General features: G+C 41.1%; 1 protein-coding gene across 2 annotated transcripts; it reads left to right on the forward strand.

Annotated features, from left to right (window-relative positions):
• Positions 1 to 385: 385 nt before the first annotated feature.
• On the forward strand, positions 386 to 17,247 carry LOC119894957 (polycomb protein suz12-B-like). 2 transcript variants are annotated; one of them, XM_038707690.1, is made up of 16 exons: positions 934 to 1,105; positions 1,663 to 1,709; positions 1,834 to 1,898; positions 5,580 to 5,648; positions 6,622 to 6,671; positions 6,775 to 6,860; positions 6,991 to 7,237; positions 8,561 to 8,663; positions 8,777 to 8,882; positions 10,704 to 10,878; positions 10,969 to 11,057; positions 11,511 to 11,654; positions 12,052 to 12,209; positions 12,392 to 12,590; positions 12,872 to 12,951; positions 13,909 to 14,359. In XM_038707690.1, exons 1-16 carry the CDS (start codon positions 934 to 936, stop codon positions 14,357 to 14,359), a joined length of 2,241 nt encoding a protein of 746 aa, XP_038563618.1. The 2 variants fall into 2 exon arrangements, with proteins under 2 accessions (XP_038563609.1, XP_038563618.1); XM_038707681.1 differs by having other exon boundaries at positions 386 to 1,105; positions 10,704 to 11,057; positions 13,909 to 17,247.
• Positions 17,248 to 18,340: the final 1,093 nt, after the last annotated feature.

Consider the following 18,340-nt stretch of genomic DNA (forward strand, 5'->3'; position numbering starts at 1 on the left):
TTTATTATATTGTAATACCGTTTTGTGTCTCTGGCCTTATTTAGACCTGGCTCGCCGTGCTGTAGGCGGCAAACGTGCCTCTGCCTGCACCTCCTGCGTTCAATTCGTATAACCAAACCGGCCAACATTCCCACCAATGAGAGCGCAGGATTTCACAAACAAGCACGGTGATTGGGCGGAGCTGTAGAGAGTGCTTTCAAAATAAAAGCATAAAATCACTTAAGATTATAATTTTAGATCACTTGTGTTTAATATAGTAAATGTTTCTATGTAGATTGTTTTTTTCGATTTCCATATAAGCATCTGTATTAAACAAAACTGAGTCAAACCTGTTTTTAACAATTTTATGTTTAAATCACGATTTATTTAGAAAATCCTAACCGGACACTGTGTTATTTTGTGCTGCTTGCCATTACCGTTCACCCAACTTGCTAACCGGCGCTAGACGAGATATAATGCGAATTTCGAGTAAATTATGGCATCGAAACCCGTGAAACCGCGTCCCATTTCAGTTTTAACCACTTGTCGTGTGGTAGCAGCTTCAGATTTCTAGTTCTTAAATGGTGAAGTCAGAGTGCCGGACAATGCTAGCCAGTTAGCCCGGGTCTATTGCTAGCTGAGCTAAGGAAGTTAGCCAGTTAGCTATAGGAGTAAGCCGCGTCAGCTTGCGGCTGATATCTTGTTTAGCGCATTTCAGGACCTCTGTTAGCAGTTTAAGCGGTACCATAACGAAAACATGAACTTGTAGCATCACCGGTGTCAAGTACAAAAGACTGAAACTTCTATAATCCGCTTTTAAAATGAAGAGTCAACAGTGTTTGTTTTGAGCCGCTGGTTTTGTGCAAACGCTGCTCTTTTGATTTGACAAAGGACCTGAGTTTCTGTCTTCATTTCTACACCCCTTCACATCTGGTGGTGGGGCAGCTTCTTTCAATGGCCCCGCAGAAGCACAGCTCCTCAGGTGGAAGCCACCCGGTGGGGTTTGGTTCTGGAGCAAAAGCCAACGGGTCGTACCAGCCGTCCTCCTCTGCGACGGCTGCAGCCAAGAAGCCCAACATGCAACTAATTCAAGCCGACCACGAGTTGTTCCTGCAGGCCTTCGAGAGTGAGTTGCTGCTGTCATCAAGTGTATTTAAAGATATCAGTGTTGGAGTTTAATTCAAGGTCACAGGAAGCTTTACACTGGCCATGTGGGTGGTGAGATGAGGGTCTGCGTGCCTGGAGGAATGGATCATTTTGCAGCTGGAGAGCTGACTCCATAATTAAATGATCATCATAACGAGCCATGTCCTTGTTAATACTGTACACTTTGTAAGTGTTGAAGTGCTGTCATACTTATCATTAAACGCGTTGTAGCTACAGGTTGTTTGTTTAAACTTACAAGATAAAATAAAAAGGTTATTTATTGGACAAAAGCAGGAAGATAATGGTTTTATTCTTAGGAAGCAGACAGGTTGTCTTTAAGAGGAAAATGTTTGGTAGTTTTACTTGATAAGTAAGGACGTTTCATTCATTAAATGAATGATTGTTTCAGCACTAAGTTGACTGAGCTTATTGTGCTTTTTGTTTGGCTTGATGTTTGTTTAAGATTCAAAATATCGATTAAAATGATGAATTGTTGACAAAGTATTGTGCTAATGATGTAACCATATTTATTTGTAGAACCTACCCAAATCTACAGGTTCCTCCGCACCAGGAACTTGATCGCTGTGAGTGTTGCCTTGGATAAAAAAAAGTCACATGATTAACTTGACCATTTGAAATAAGGAGAAACATGTTTGATTTTCCTGGTAGATGTTGAATTGTAACACTTCGTCTCTCCTTACGTTTCAGCCCATATTCTTGCACAGGACACTCACCTATATGTCCCACAGAAACTCAAGGAATAACATCAAAAGGTAAAAAAACTAAACATCTCACTATTGATTGGGTAATGCTGGTTTGTGTCCATTTTCCAGAAACAGGTTTTTGTGATGCAGAAAATCATAAAAAACCTTTTTAGGCTTAGATCATTTGTGTTATAGGTGTCTTACTACTTGTGTCTTTTATTTTTATGGCTTTGTTTCACTCCATTTTAGCTTTGTTAGGTGGAAACCTGGTGCTAAATAGTTTGCCTCTTACAAAGCAGGTCACATGTTGTCTGGAGTGAAAGTTAACCTACGTGTGGGCTGATGTAGGTGGGGGCCGACAGGATCAGTTAAAGCTGAGAGACGTTTTCAGTTAGGCTGCTTTGCATACAGGCACTGCAAGAAATACACGTGGCGCTGCTTGTGGTTCAGTCTGCACCGAATGAGGTGTTTTTAAAATACAGAGAGCCGTGTCTGGTGTTAACACGTGGATGTAATGTTGAAGGTTATGAGTTTTTTTTCTGTCAAAGAAATGCAAAGAAAAGCTTTTATTCAACAGTTTTTAAGTGGGTTTCTTGTACAGCGGTTTGTGTTATACGTTATGTAGAAATTGACCTATGGCCCCGTCCACGCTACTGCGTTTTCTAATAAAAACAGAGACTTTTTGCTACGATTGCACCTCTCGGCTCTCTGATTGGGTCTCATAAGTCATGCAAAGCAGACACACGGTGCCACTGACTGAGTTTCTGAGTTGGTATTTTTATTAAAATATTCTGTACTGTGCAAATAACACTTAGGTCCATCTGCCTTCACTTGTACTGTGCATGTCACCTTTACTTTGCAACGAATCCCAGTTTGTTTTCCGCCGCCACAGTCCCGTGTTACATTCAGTAACAGTCCCATCTCGTTATTGGAGCATGCAAGAAAACATCTGGTCTGATTCTTCATCTGCATTTCTTTATTCTTTCGTCAGATCTTTTGTAACTACAGAATAGACCATCTGCTTCATGTTTACACGGGCATGCGCATGCCCAGTGTACCCAAACGGGCACAGGATGTGCGTTTTCAGTCGTTTTGATGGAGACCGGGATCACCACTGATGCGCAGCTAAAACGCTGGTGTGGACAGAGATTGTTTTCCTTTTAATTCTCCGTTTGTAAACTAAAACCGAGTAGTGTGGATGGGGCCAATGTAGTAGGGGTGCATAGATAAGATGCCTGCCTTTGGTATGGGAGACCTGGGTTCAATTCCCACTGTGAGACATCCACCATTGTGTCCCTGAGCCAGACACTTAACCCCTAGTTGCTCCAGAGCAATTGTAAGTCGCTTTGGATAAAAGCATCAGCTAAATGAATAAATGTTAATTGTTAGAAAAGTAAGAAATTAAAATGGTATCGTCTTGAATTTGATACCAAAACTCAAGTATCATATTGACATGGGTATCAAAAGATTTCCAGTGATACCTTGCAGTGCTGCCAATAAATTGGGGACTGTGGTTTAGCAGCGGATAACCTCCGACATGAACATGTCGGTGTTTGTTTTCTTGTTTATGTCATTAAAAAAACATATTTACGTGCAAAAGAAAGATTAGATTAACGTTTTATGAAACAATCTCTTTCATCCTTAATTAGTAATTTAGAGTGTTTTTATGAATCTAATTCTTGATAATTGTTATCTATATCTGACACGTTATTGCCCTGTCTCTGTTTTGATCATCACCAAAATGGTTTTTGCAGTCCTTATTTGGACATGCATCTTTCTTCTCTGAGGTACAGTCATTTCTGTTTATTGCTTGGAACTTGGGTAGAGACCAAAAAGCCACTTCAAAACCCCTTGAGGCTGATTTGTGATATTGGCCGATTAAAAATAGCAGCCGTTAGATCTGTTGTTATTCCTGATTTGAAGTGGAGGTAGTGAACCAGCCGATCTGCAGCTCGGCTCAGTTTCACTTTCTGCTGCACTCGTGCATGCTGCAGTCACATGAAGCGCTGCTTGTGATTTGAGGTGAATATGCTCCAGAGTTATTTACTAGTTCACTAAGCGTGAATATCTGAAAAAACATAAACTGAAGTAACTGAAAGGCAGTAGTGGATTTCATAAATTTGAGTAATTGCTGTTGATGCGCTTTACTTATATAATCAGAAACCAAAATTCTAACTAGTTTAGGTTAACGTTTAACACGATGGTGGCTTGTCCAGAAAAAAAGGCTCTGTGACCAAAATTGGCTCTGTGCAATCACAATATCCAAGCAGTATGTATTTTCTGTCCTGTTTTGCCTTTTTGAAAGTGCTTCTTATTTTTTTCTAAATGGGTCCTTAGCCGGTCCTACTTGTGCTGGATCTCAAGTCTTGTTGTATGTAACTGTAAGCCAATTAAAGTAAAAGGTGCTCAGCCGACTGGAGAACACTAAATAATAATAATGATATCATATAGTAATGTACCAGTAATGAAAGCCTGTAAAGAGGTAAGACCGGTTTCTTGCAATCTGCAAGGCTTTGCACGGACTCGCAGGTGTTTTCAGTTACTTTGGCTCATTAGACCTCTCCTCAGGTTGAAATTGGACAGAACTGGGGAATTATGTGAGGCCACCAAACTCTGTCCTAATGGGCTCCAAACCCCACCGACACACGTTGATTTGAGCCAGGTGGGCATGCTTTCCATTAAATTTAAGTTCAGCACACAAAACGGCACATGCCGCTTATGCGGACATGAACTGACAGTTTTTGCAACGTGTAAACCAACAGACCAAAAACGCAGATCTCACATGGCTTGTCACGGTTGAAACCAAATGGAAAATTGTTCTGCATTGTCTCTGTCAAGACATGAAAGCTGTGGGGGGGGGGACATCATGTCTGATGCCATATGCTGCTTGCACAACTGGTTTTTGAGCCGTTGGCACTTTAGTATCAAGCAACTTTACATGAATGTTGCTTCACTCCTGACGAGGAATCAAATATTCAGCACCTACCGATGTATTCACATGGAAAACATCAGAAAATACTGGTAAAATGGTAAAGAGTGGCCGTAGATTCAGCTGCACAGACATATTTAGACTGCTCAGCGTGGAAAAACACACCTCACAACATTTCAACCTTCACACACCTCTCTACTACCAGCCATTGTTCATTCTGATGGCCTTTTGCTTTTTAAAGACCACTTTGTTGTTGCAGGTTATTAAAAGAAGTTTCAAGATATACATTACAGTGTGTAGTATTTATATCTGCATTAGTGTAACATGACCAGGATTAGGGGTACAGTTGATCATCAGAAGCCCGGTGATAGCAGATGATGTTAGTCAGTGGACTGAATCTATCCAGAAGAAATAAATATTTCTTCTCCTGTATAAGGTAGGGCTGCAACTAATGACTATTTTCATTGTTGATTAATACGTCAGTTATTTTCTTGATTAGTTGTTTGGTCTATAAAATGTCAGAAAAGTGTGAGATATGTCAACCTGTTTTTCCCAAAGCCCAAGATGACGTCCTCAAAAGTCTTGTGTTGCTGACAAACCCAAAGATATTCAATTTACTTTCAAACAGGAGGAAAGAAACCAGGAAATATTCACATTTAAGAAGTCTTTCTTTAAAAAACGACTCGATTTATTAAAGTAGTTGGCGGTTCAGTTCATCGTTGCAGCTCTAGTATAGGTTCTCCATCATTCTGCCTGTAGGTCAGTGTTGGGTGGCGGTGGTGGTGCTGTGGCTAACCCCTGCTGTTGGTCTGCATTCACAGGAAAAGCTCCAAGGTTGACAATCTGTTGTTCAAAGTGGAAAAGATGAGAGGCGAACAGGAGACTCACAGGTAAACACTCAGTCCTCCTGGGCCCGCTGGGTTTCCACAGAGATTTCTTGTGTGTCTGTCCTGCTGCTGCTGTTGTTGTTGTGGTTGACATTTTATTTTCAAAAGCCTTCTGCCTAAAGGAGGAAACTCTGAATATGTATAATATTTATACATTTCCGTGAATGTCTGACTTTTGGTTAATCACTTGAATTAATACCTAAAAGTTAAAGTACTCCTGTATTCCTGTCTGGATCATATTGATGCAACAATCTGCTCATTGACTTGACACTTGATAAATAAAGAGATATCAAAGGGATAGTTTAATAATGGCTCACACATTTCTCTTGTCTGGTGGAATATATCATCATATCACCAACCAACCACAACTTTTTAATCTTCTATGAGTAGTTGGCCTAAGAGCTTTTGAACAAAACTGATTTTAAAAATTATTTCCTCAGCCTTGTTTTACATGTTAGCAAAAAAAGCTTAAAAACTTAGATTTCAGTGATATTTGGTTGAAAATTGGGTATTCCCAAAGATTTTATAGTTAGTTCTTCTTTTCTGAGATGTTCTTGTAGCTGTTACAACATCTCTCTCCACCTTTTTCCCCAGCTTCTCTTTATGTTGTGCTGTTTTTCTATGTGCTTCTGCATTTACTAGCCCAAAAGTCTCGGTTCATTTTTGATTTCCAAGGGTTGTTATCAACGGGCGCAGACCAAAAAATGCCTCTGGATGCAATTGGATAGGCCTTTAACCGGAGAGAGCAGTGGAAACATGTGATGTAGCTTAGTTGGTACATTAAACGTACCAAATCCTTTCATCCCATATTAAATAAATGCATTTTTTTCCCCCTATGCAGAATTTCTGGATAAATACAAACCATTTTATTTGGACATTAAAAACCTAAAGAAACATTGTCTCATTAGCTTAAAATGACTAGTTTGCATCCCTAATTTGAATTCCTCCTGTGTTTTTGTTTTTTCACCCCCCACAGCTCGGCCTCTAATCTTCAGCTCACCTTTACTGGCTTCTTTCATAAAGATGGTAAGTTTGTCCTTCTCTGCAGTCGTCCTTTGTTAGTTTTTAGATATAGTATTTCCAGTGATTCAGGACGTCTTTGTCCTGCTTTGTGTTGTGGTGTCCTCAGGGAAGCCATCTCAGGACAGTGAGAATGAGCAGAACTCTGTATCTCTGGAGGTGCGGCTGGTCAAAGTCTGTCACAAGAAGAGAAAGGTGTGTGTGTGTGTGTGCGTGTGTGTGATGATCATGTGGTTATTTCATGGCTGCTAATATGAACATTTTCTTGACAGTCCGCCTGTCAGTGCGATGGATCTGAAATGTCTTTTCCCTTCTTCCTGTGCAGGATGTGAGCTGCCCCGTAAAGCAGGTCCCTACAGGGAAGAAGCAGGTTCCTCTGAACCCGGACACGAGCGCTGGAGTCCAGGCCAAGCCAGGCTCCTTCGCCTCCCTGCTGGTTCCCAGCAGCGAGTTTGAACCCAGCAATTCTCACATGGTCAAGTCTTACTCGCTGCTCTTCAGGGTATCAAGGCCCGGACACCCCCGGACACAGATCAACGGCCTGGCCAACGGAGAGAATCACCACGACAGAGGTGAGCACAGACTTTTGACGTCTGGTCGTGTTTTTGAAAGGATCGTTCCCAGATTTGTTAAATCTGGGGTAGGCAGTTTATTTTAGAAGCATTGTTTTGTTTTATTTTTTGAAATCCTCTTAACATCACGTCAGCAATCAACAAAGTGATCTGACATCATTTGGACTGAATGAAATGATTGGCTGGCCCACCTGCCTGTCTACCTGGCTGCCTCTGTGCACACTGCTGGTACACTCACTGTGCATGAACATGTGTTTTGGGGGAGCGGCTTTGGAGGGAGGTGGTGGATACTTTAAAAATCTAGTCTCTTGCTAGTTTGTCCAACATTGCCTAACGTCTCAAAAAAACTGTTTAGTCATACATTGTCTCTCCGTAGGGCTGCAACTAGATCTGAAACGATTCATCAATGAAATCGATTCATTTTATTACTAAAATGCATCGACGCAAATGTTTTTGCATCAAGGCTTTGTTTAATCCATATAACTATATAGCGGCCTGTTTCGCACGGACATTAGTGTCGCACATCGCGCTTACGCTGTGTGAACACGACGTGATTATGATGGAGTGCTTCTTAATCGATGAAATAATCTATAGAAGCTTCGAGTACTAAAATCATCATTAGCTGCAGCCCTAACTGCAACTAACGCTTATTTTTTATCGATTAATCTGACGATTATTTCCATGATTAATCGTTGAGCCTATTTAAAAAGTCAAAAAAAATGTGATAAATGCTCATCACAGTGTCCCAGAGCTCAAAGTGACGTCTTTAAATTGCTTCTTTTGTCCAGCCAACAAAGACTTTTCATTTACCCACGTAATCAGGAAATAATGGCAGCAAATCAGTAGATTTAAAATTCTGAAACGGTTAATCTGATAATTAAAAGGTGACAATTAATTTTCTTTTGATCGATTATTCGACTTAATTGCTGCAGCTCTAATTAGAATAAATTAACGTACATGTATGTTGCATGTCTGTACATCCTGGAAAAGGAGCCATTCCTAAGGATTCTTCCTCAGTTTCTGCAGAGAAGTGATTTAGCTGATCACATCAATCTCATGAGAATCTCAATGTTAAACTTTGAATAAATATCATTAAGCTCAGCAATTAATTTGTTGAGTACAGTGTTTGTGTTACTGATAGAAATGAGGCCCAAGCCATAATAAACCACATTCTTTCTACTGATGGTCTTTTTTCCTCTTGATAATGTGAAATCACCACACTGATGTTTGGCTCATGGATCAGGTCTGACCCGTTCCAAGCTTCATTCTCGATCCTGTGTGGTAGAAAAGGGGGTTACGAGTAATTTATGTGTCTGTTTTTAGATTTTACAGAGGAAGTGGTGAACAGGAAGAGGAGGAGCTCCTCTCTCAGGGAGGAGGGAGAAACCACATTTGTGGCCCAGATGACGGTCTTTGATAAAAACAGGTGAAGCTCACGCAATCCGAAGCATCTTCCGACACACGGGAACAAAGTGTTTCTCTTATCTCTCAGCTGCAGAATCAAAATGTGAGAAAATGTTGTCGTGTGCTTGTGTGCAGACGTCTGCAGTTGTTAGATGGGGAGTATGAGGTGTCTATGCAAGAGATGGAGGAGTGTCCTATCAATAAGAAGAGGGCAACATGGGAGACCATCCTGGACGGAAAGGTGTGTGTGTGTGTGTGTGTGAGACTTGTATAGTAGTAAGAATCAACTAAGCAAGGCTCCACACTAAAGGTATTTCCACACCAAGTATACATGTACATGTAAGACACTCGCACAAAACTAAAAGTGATTTGAAATCCTTGCTTCTTGCACTATAGAGACATCATTGACCAAAAAACCTTCCAGAGGAATGTTGTTTTTCCTGAAATGTTTGGATGATTAATAAACCTGTGTCCTTTTTTTAATGCTGTTTATAAGAAAGTCTTTACCAATCGAGGCAAAGCTCAGAAGTAACAAGAAAAGCTAACAGCAACAGGAAAGAGTCTTAACCAGCAAAGATTTGTTATCTCTTAATAATCTTAATGATGATTTATAAGCATTCTCTTTCTTAATCGAGCACTTTTCAAAACACAAGTTACAAATTTCACACAAAGCAGAAAAAATAATGACATTTTATGATATAAGTAGTGCTGGGCAACGATTAAAATTCTTTATCTCAATTAATCACATGATTTGTATAATGAATAATAATGATATTCTAAAGTAGTGTATTGCGCACCTTTAATTTAAGTGCTATATACAAAAAAGTGTAATAACATGTGGTTTGCAAACACTTAACAAATAAGGTGCTTTTTACCAGCAGTATTCCCTTTTCAACTTAAACATTAATGTAATCAAATCAAATATAAAACCAAAGCTATTTGCCTGCACTGCCAGGGCATTACCTTTTATCTAGCTTGTTAAAACAAGTTAGAGTCCAGAGCCACGATTATAACATCATAACAGGCACCTTCTGAGCAACAGGTTAAGGTATATAAATCTGTTTTCTTGTTTTTTTTTTCTGAACAGGTATCAGCAGAAACATTTTTCTTTTTATCAGGGAGCAGCAGAAACAGTCTGTGTTCAGTAGCAGGTGTCCCTGTTAGAGTGAGGTGAATTGGTCACCGCCCACTGCCGAAGTTGAATTGTCTTGAACTTTTTGTACACGCATCACAAATCATTGGAAGACAGACGGATCCTCACTGTTTGTGAGTTTTAATCAGCATGCAGTGTGTAGCTCTCCACTTCGCTATGGCATTTAATTGATGCTTGCTTTTGTTTATCTACTTCTCCCACACGCTGCATCCAGCGTAGTCTGCCGAAGCCTCCCTCCACCGCTTGTTTGGGTGGCTGATTTGCAGGCTGATCAACATCCCACCCCTCCTGTGACTGTATGTGTATTCAGAGCCAGTGAGCAACGGACTTTCAAAAACTGTGTTAACATGCGATACAGTAATTGTCTGCGTTAATTAATTAATGCGTTAACGTGCCCAGCCCTAGATATAAGTAAACATTTTATTATCAAACGTATACAATGAAACACAAAACACTGCTTGTACACACAATGGTATTTCATAAAATTGATGAAAATTGTATATAAAATTTGCTCTTATGTAAATGCATCTACAGTGGGGAGAACAAGTATTTGATACACTGCTGATTTTGCAGGTTTTCCTACTTACAAAGCATGTAGAGGTCTGTAATTTTTTATCATAGGTACACTTCAACTGTGAGAGATGGAATCTAAAACAAAAATGATTTTTAAATAATAATGTTCTCCCCACTGTGTTTTTATATGTCGCGCACACAGTAATATAACATGTTGTTATTATGGTCACTGTGAATCAGTATTGTAAAGAAAAGTAGTTTCATATTTGTGCGAGTTGGCTTTTATTCACTTTGCAACACCAGACCTGATGCTCCAGTACGGCTTTCTCATCCGGTTGTTGGTCATGTTAATAGTAAGAGAGCTTCACGTTTGTTTGCTCTCCTCTCTTCTTGTAGTGTTTGCCTCCATTTGAGAGTTTCTCTCAGGGTCCCACCCTGCAGTTCACCCTGCGCTGGACCAGCAACTCCTCTGATCGCTCCACCGCCCCCGTGGCTAAACCTCTGGCCACCCGCAACTCTGAGACCAACCAGGACACCAGACCCAGCACCCCGAGAGCCACACACACACTCGGTGAGCAAGAAATTAGATTTTTCATGTGGCAAAAAAGGTTTGTTTGCTTTTTAAACGTGAGTGATGGTGTATTTCTCCTCTGTGCTGCAGCTGTTAAAGAATCCATAAATGCTGACGTGCAAACCAGAAGAGAACAAATATCAGCTGATCTGCGACAGAAACTACGCATCTTCTACCAGGTCAGTCTCACCTGTTACTGCATCTGCACCAGGGCTGCAACTAACATTTTACCTGTGTGAAAGCTTTGAACTCCTTTTTTCATTTTCACCTTTTACAACAACCACGAATGCCTTCGAGGAGAGACTGTCTGAAAGTAAATACCATACTTTTTGAAGTATTGAGTCTCACAGACGCGTAACTTTTGGAGAGATACTTTGTGAGAAGCACAATGAGGCCTGTAGATTCAAGATGGACTTATGTAAGTGGAAGTAAGAATATGAGGGGCTGTTTATTAGCTTGTTAGCATGATCATATCTCACTGTAAAGTTTTGTTTTATTCTGATTTGACTTATTACAGCTGATGAAGACTTTGTCTCTGCACAGCGTTCATTCAGCCAGAACAGCAGGGATCAAACCCCACAGATCGTCTTTATGACGGTCTCAATCTCGCTGTCTCTTATTTGTCTATCCAGTTCCAGTACAACCACAACACGCGGCAGCAGACGGAGGCCAGAGACGACCTCCACTGTCCCTGGTGTACCCTCAACTGCAGGAAGCTCTACAGTCTGATTAAACACCTCAAACTGTCTCACTCCCGCTTCATCTTCAACTACGTGGTGAGACGGACTCACACTGTCTTTGTGCAGAGAGAGAGAGAGCGAGAGAGAGAGAGCGAGGCTGGAAACCAGAGTGTCCTGATAAATTACAAAAAGTGAAACTACTTCTTTTGTTTGTTTGTTTTTAAACAAATAGCGCTGAGTGTAAAATTACTCAGGACTTTGAAAATTCTCTGAACAAAGACACAGTTGAAAATGAAATGGGTGAATACAAATACTTTTTTTTCACTTGAAATATTTAATTTTCAAAGATTTTGTCCCAATAGAGTGATTGTCAGCATTTCTTATCATCTCACCCCGATCATCACTTTTTCTTCATCAACACGTGTGTTCAGATATTATAATTTTTTATAAATTAAAATTAAATTAAATTCGTATCTCTCCTGATCTTTGGCAGCCCCATCCTAAAGGAGCGAAGATCGAGGTCTCCATCAACGAGAGTTATGATGGTTCATATGCAGGAAACCCTCAGGACATCCACAACCAGCCGGGCTTCGCTTTCAGCAGGAACGGCCCGGTTAAGAGGACCTCTGTCACCCACATTCTCACCTGCAGGTACCGCTGAAATATTCCCTTTCACTGTTCAGCTTTTCAACAGCTGAATTTCCTGTCAGGGTGCCAAGAATTCCTGAGCGTAGTGAACACATCACGGTTGATCCAATATCTGTGAATATTAAATATTGTGTTTGAATGTCTTTTTTAATACGTCTTCAAAATAATTAATGTTTTCTTTTCAGACCCAAGAGGACGAAGGCGAGTCTGTCCGAGTTTCTGGAGTCGGAGGACGGCGATCGGGAGCAGCAGAGGACGCTCATCAGCGGACACAACCGCCTCTACTTCCACAGCGACAGCTGCGTGCCGCTACGGCCTCAGGAGATGGAAGCGGACAGCGAGGACGAGAGGGACCCCGACTGGCTCAAAGAGAATACCGTCAAGGTTAGTTTACAGCTGAGCGAACAGGGCCTCTCTGCAGATTTCACGCACGGCGTCTACTCTACTTGTTGTCACACTGTCGCACTGATGTCAGCAGTATTAAATCTCTGGAGTAACTGAAAACAGGTCAGCTGATCACATTTGTTCAGTCGATGACGTTTGCAGCATTAGAAGCAGTCATGTTGTGTCGCTGTAGCTAAAGCTGTTTTGTTCCCCCATTGTTGTAGCTTAAGTTGACTTTAGAAACCAACGGATCCTGTCTGACTTCTCTGCTCTCACTGCAGCAAATCGAGGAGTTCACCGACGTCAACGAGGGGGAGAAGGAGATCATGAAGCTGTGGAACCTCCACGTCATGAAGCATGGGTGTGTATGGCTCTGAAGGGATTTTATTGAATCCATTATCATGTTTGTCTTCTAACACTTTCAAGTACCTAAATACTAAAATAACTGAAAGTCAAAGATGGCTTATCCACTTTTCTTGGCGGTCGCACGAAAATAATGAGATGAGGAGCAGAATATAAGTGTTAATGAAAGGAGTTAACAGCAGTAGTCGACCGTACATCACCAGCTTCTGACTCCAAATACTGAAGGTTTTGATCCACAGCTTGATCACAAACAATCTTTGTCTGAATACAGACACCAGCTGCAGAGAACACACATGAACCAGAGCACACAAACTTTAAATTTGACACTCCTACGCCGCTCTGCCTCTACGCCTGCTCGTCTCAGCCTGACAGCTCTGCCTCATAACGACACCCACGACCAAATTTACCACAAATAACCAACTATTGAGCTTGTCTGAACATTATTGAGTTACGCAGTGACGTGGTCATCAGACAAGTTAAACTGACTACCTTTTTTACGTTAGTCAACTTTTATGACTGCGTTCATCGTCATCTCCATGGACACGGTGAATAAACAAGGCTGCACAAAACATTTAATGATCATCTTTTTTCAATTACTTTTTGTTCTTATTTATAAATGTTATTATATTCTTGAAATAGACAAAAAGAATATGGGGAACAATAAGACAATATTGTTTGTTCCGTATGTTAAGGAGAAAATAATACAAGTACAAGTAGCATCGGTTAGTTTACTTCCTCTTTGGGCAGATATGTTTGGAAGTGAAACGTCGTCAACTTTCTGCGTAGGAGTGTGGGCAAAACTATTTTAAGCGTCTAGTTATTTGTCTGAAAACTGGACATTTTGTAATGGAGGATGTGAAGGAAGCCTGGTCTCTTCTGTGCATGTAAACGCATTAAATGATGCTAAAACATTTTGCTTGCGTTCATCATGTTGACTCTTTTGTCCTCTCCTCAGCTTTATAGCGGACAATCAGATGAACAAGGCCTGCCTGCTGTTTGCCGAAAACCACGCCGCCCACATCGTCAAACACAAGCTGTATCGCAACTTCCTGCTGCACCTGATCAGCATGCACGACTTCAACCTGGTCAGCACGCTGACCATCGACCAGGCCATGGCCCGGATCCGCTTCATCAAGAGCCAGGCCGCACAGAGAGGCAAGGACGATGAGGAGGAGGAGGAGGAGGAAGAAGAAGAGGACTGGGAGACGGCTGTGGAGTCCCAACCAGAGCTGGATCCAGATCCCGATCTTGATCCATCTGAGTATAAACCCTGTAGTGATGAGACTAGTAACGGCTGCCTGGAGAATGGAAACCAGCTGCAGGAGGAGGAGGAGGAGGCGGGTGGAGGAACTGTGACGGAGAGGTCGACCACCAAGCAGAAACTCTCCGGTTCTGTTATAAACTGACTGCTCAATCGGAGAATCACAAAGATAGTTTTTTCATTTACATCAGGTAGACCCTTCAGAGGGGTTTATCATTTCATTACTTGGGGAAGGTGAGGAGTTTCGGAAAACGTGAAGCTAAGAATCACCATTATTTTCTTGTGTCCTCACAGAAACCGTAGATGTAACAACCGGGTTTTAGTTCATAATCAATTTCCTGGCCTGTGAGGAGCCACGGCGGCCGCATCCTTTTCCTTTTTAATAACCAGCCCACAAAGTTTATTAACGACGGAACAAGCACAAGACACATTCACCCTTTAGTTTGCATTTGTAGGGACCCATTTTGTAGAGTTAAAAGATAAAGCTGGCGATATTCTGTATTTTACTTATTGTCAAAAAAATCCCCATTAAGATCAAAACTAATCATGTCTCTTACTTACCAAATCTTTAAAAAAAAAACAACTAGAAAGGCTCAGGAATTTCCTGAAACAGCTGCTCACTGTAGTTTTTATAACCAAACAGGAGGAAATTGGGCATTTGTTGGGGTCTATTTTCAGCGGCGGATGAATCCACATGCAGCGCTCTAATGAGTATTTGGGACTGAGTCAGATTAAACTGAAGTGTTTAAGCTCTACGGCTCAGAGGAAGAAGAGACATCAGGCTGTGAGAAACACAGGACTTGTTTGTAGATAACAGTGTTGTTTTTGGTCTTTTCATGGGATTTGATGACAACTCTATGTAGAATATGACCAGACTTTCTCCTTTTTGGACAAGCGTTTTGCAAAAAAAAGTTTGATATCTGCTTTTACATCTTTCTGCAGCTGTTTTGACAGACTCTTCTGACATCAGCCCAACATGTTACTCGGTGTTTGTTCACCCACGCAATTGTATTCTCTGGTGCTCTCTTATATTCATCTACGTTTTCAAACCTGCCTCTGCTCGCCCTCATATGTTCGATCCGTGTTGTGCTCGCTCCATCGTTCAGGAAACAAACCTCAGATGGGATCGTGTCTTTCGTCTTCCTCCGTGTGAAGCACCAATCAGTGTGACCCTGCAGCCGCACTCCGCTCCACCAAAGGTTTTACTGAGTTTAACGGTTAATGGTCTCAGATGTCTATCAGGTCTCGGATCGAGTGTCTAGTTGCCAGGTGATCAGGACTTTTACTGGTTGTCCGCGTGTATAATCGGGTCTCTAAGACTCTGATCAGGTCTTTCTACAACCTCTGTACCTGTACAGAACCTCAACAGCTCTGCTGCGGCACACACTCTTATCTTATCCATCTGATCAACAGTATATATATATATATTGATATTTATTATATTGTTCACTTTTTTTAAGGACTTGAGTTGAATACAAACCCACTCGCACAGCTGTGATCAGATGTTATGCATATCACAGTACTACATTCCTGTTTGAGGGCTCAGACTGAGTTTCTAACACTGTTGAAACACAGAGAAATCAAATGTATTCACTAAAACTCAGAACTAGGACACTTCCAGTGCAGTTTCTGCTGCCGGTGCTATATCTTTTTACTCCTCAGAAACACATTTGGAAGCGTCTCGGCTCCTTTTTACACTTACAGCGATTTCTACTGCCAGCATTCAGACGCCAAGATGCATTACGGACTTGTTTTCCTCCAGGACAACAAAACTGTGTCGCATTTGATGCGCCGCCTCCTCAGAAAAACACAATTCAAGGCCCAATGCGGTGCGAAGGGATGCTGAATTGCAAAGTTTGGACGCAACACGAGCATGTCCTTTTGTGAAGTCGGTCTTTGTGCGTTAGTCGCTCCTTTCGTTTTGTCTCTGTGAGGGTGAAGTCGAGAAGCGTAGATGGTCGAATTCCTGGAGAAGATGCAGGTTGAGTCCTCACGAAGCCACGCTCGTGCCGAAGCGGTTATTCGACTTGTCTAAACCGACTGTTTTTCCAGGTGCTGGTTCCAGTTTCTGTAACGTGAGAAATTAATGCTTTTTTTTCAAATCACGTCAGAATACTTTTAGGAGTTTTGGACCTTTGGTTACACACAAGTGCGACGGGAACTGCCGATCTGCATTTTGCTTTAATTTATCGTCTATATGATTAGTTGACAAAATAATTCATTAAAATGAAAAGTTGCTGCCCACCTTCAGAGGAGGCAGAGCTGGAAACAGGTGAAAGTCATCAACATGAACTGAAACTGAGCAATTTCTCCTCTATTTTATTAATTTCTCTGCTGTTTTTTGGTTTATTTTCCCTCCTGTTGCAGCCCCTGCCGTTATGTACATAAGACTCTGTAATAAATTAGCTTTGGAATGTGGATTTGTGGAAACCTGAACACCACCCGGGAAGTTTTGTCATTTTAATTTGCAGACCATAGGGGATGGATTTGCTCTTGTTTATTGTCTCCTTTGAAAATGCTTTATGTAAAAAAAAAACAAAAAAAAAACACAAAAAACAAAGACTCAGGCTGAATCTCTGATCTCGCCATCTGACCCGCTGTCACTACCTGTAAGCGATCTCAAGTCTCAGTGAGACAAAAAAGCACAATGTCCAGATGCTACCAACCATTGATGCACCAACGCAGGAACTGATGCAGAGATATTTTGAGGTTTGATGGGATTTATTTGTAACTTCTCATGTTGTGATCTTTTAAAAAGCTTTACATCAGTCAGAAGTGTGATGGTGACTAATCCAGCGGGCTGTGGACGTGACAGCTCTGAGCGACTTTCTGTTTCTGACGGAGCCCGCTGTTGGTTTAGTTTGTTTTTTTTTGTTTCATTCACACGAGACCAGCAGCGTTTTGCACAAGATGGGAGGAGCCATGTCAAGAAAAACTTTTCTTCAACAGTTTCTGTAAACCAGCTTGACATTGTGAACTTTTAAGTTGAGTCAGAGTGTTTTTCTATTAAAAGAACAAATTTGTACTATTGTTGCCCATGTGGTCCATTTCTTTGACTCGTACGTGTGCACACAACACAAAAGGTGACCTTATTAAAGCAGAAATGCCACAGAATGAGTGACTGCTCAACTCAACACACCAAAAATCACATAATCTCACCAAACACATGGCAAAGTTTCATCTTCTTCCAGTCTGACAGAACCTCACAGCGCTGCTAGTGTTTGTGCCCAAACCAGTGGAGTGTACACCTGTCTTTAAAGGTTTACTTTGAAAATGTTTTAAGAAACTAATCAAATTAATTGGTTTTACTGGCACAGCCACATTCACACACAGTATTGCTGAAACACTTTATGAATACTACATCTCATGTTCACCTTTTTGTAAAATGTTTTTATTTTACTTTTATTTCATTTGTAAAACTTAGCAATAATAAGACAAGACGGTATAAACATAATGTAATCAGTCTCCTGTCTGCGTTGATGTTTGACCTGCAGCCAGTTACTTTCCAAACTTCCAAATATTCAAACTACAACGACTAAACTGAAGCTTAACAAAATGTATGTTTGTTCTATTGTAGTCATAATTTGAGAAACTCTTACTTATAAACTCTTCATTCCTCAGCGGGAAAATATATAAATATTCTTTAGAGGTTTCCATAAGGACATTAACTTGATATGATTCGAAACGAAATATTTAGCTATTTTTTAGGAATTAGGAACAGAAACTTTTTGAGAGTTAACGTGTTAACGTAACGGGAAAACCAAACAGATGTGAAGTAAATCAATCGAATGTACACCGATCAGCCATTACATTATGACCACCTACTGGTCATGATGAAGGTCTCCGTTTTGCCGCCAAAACAGCCCTGGCCTTCGCTCCTCATGTGCATCAGTGATCCTTGGATGCCTATGACCCTGTCACTGGTTCACCACTTTTCCTTCTTTGGACCTCTTTACTGACCCCTGCAGACAGTTTCAGAGATGCACTTAGGAAGCAACACTGATTGACAATCAATTTCACATGCTGTTGTGCAAATGGAATAGACAACAGGTGGAAATTATAGGCAATTAGCAAGACACCCCCAATAAAGGAGTGGTTCTGCAGGACCACTTCTCAGTTCCTATGC

Source organism: Micropterus salmoides, unplaced genomic scaffold (genome assembly GCF_014851395.1).
Source record: "Micropterus salmoides isolate LMB-PRFRI ecotype aquatic unplaced genomic scaffold, ASM1485139v1 Ms_hic_scaffold_10, whole genome shotgun sequence".
Lineage (NCBI taxonomy): Eukaryota > Metazoa > Chordata > Actinopteri > Centrarchiformes > Centrarchidae > Micropterus > Micropterus salmoides.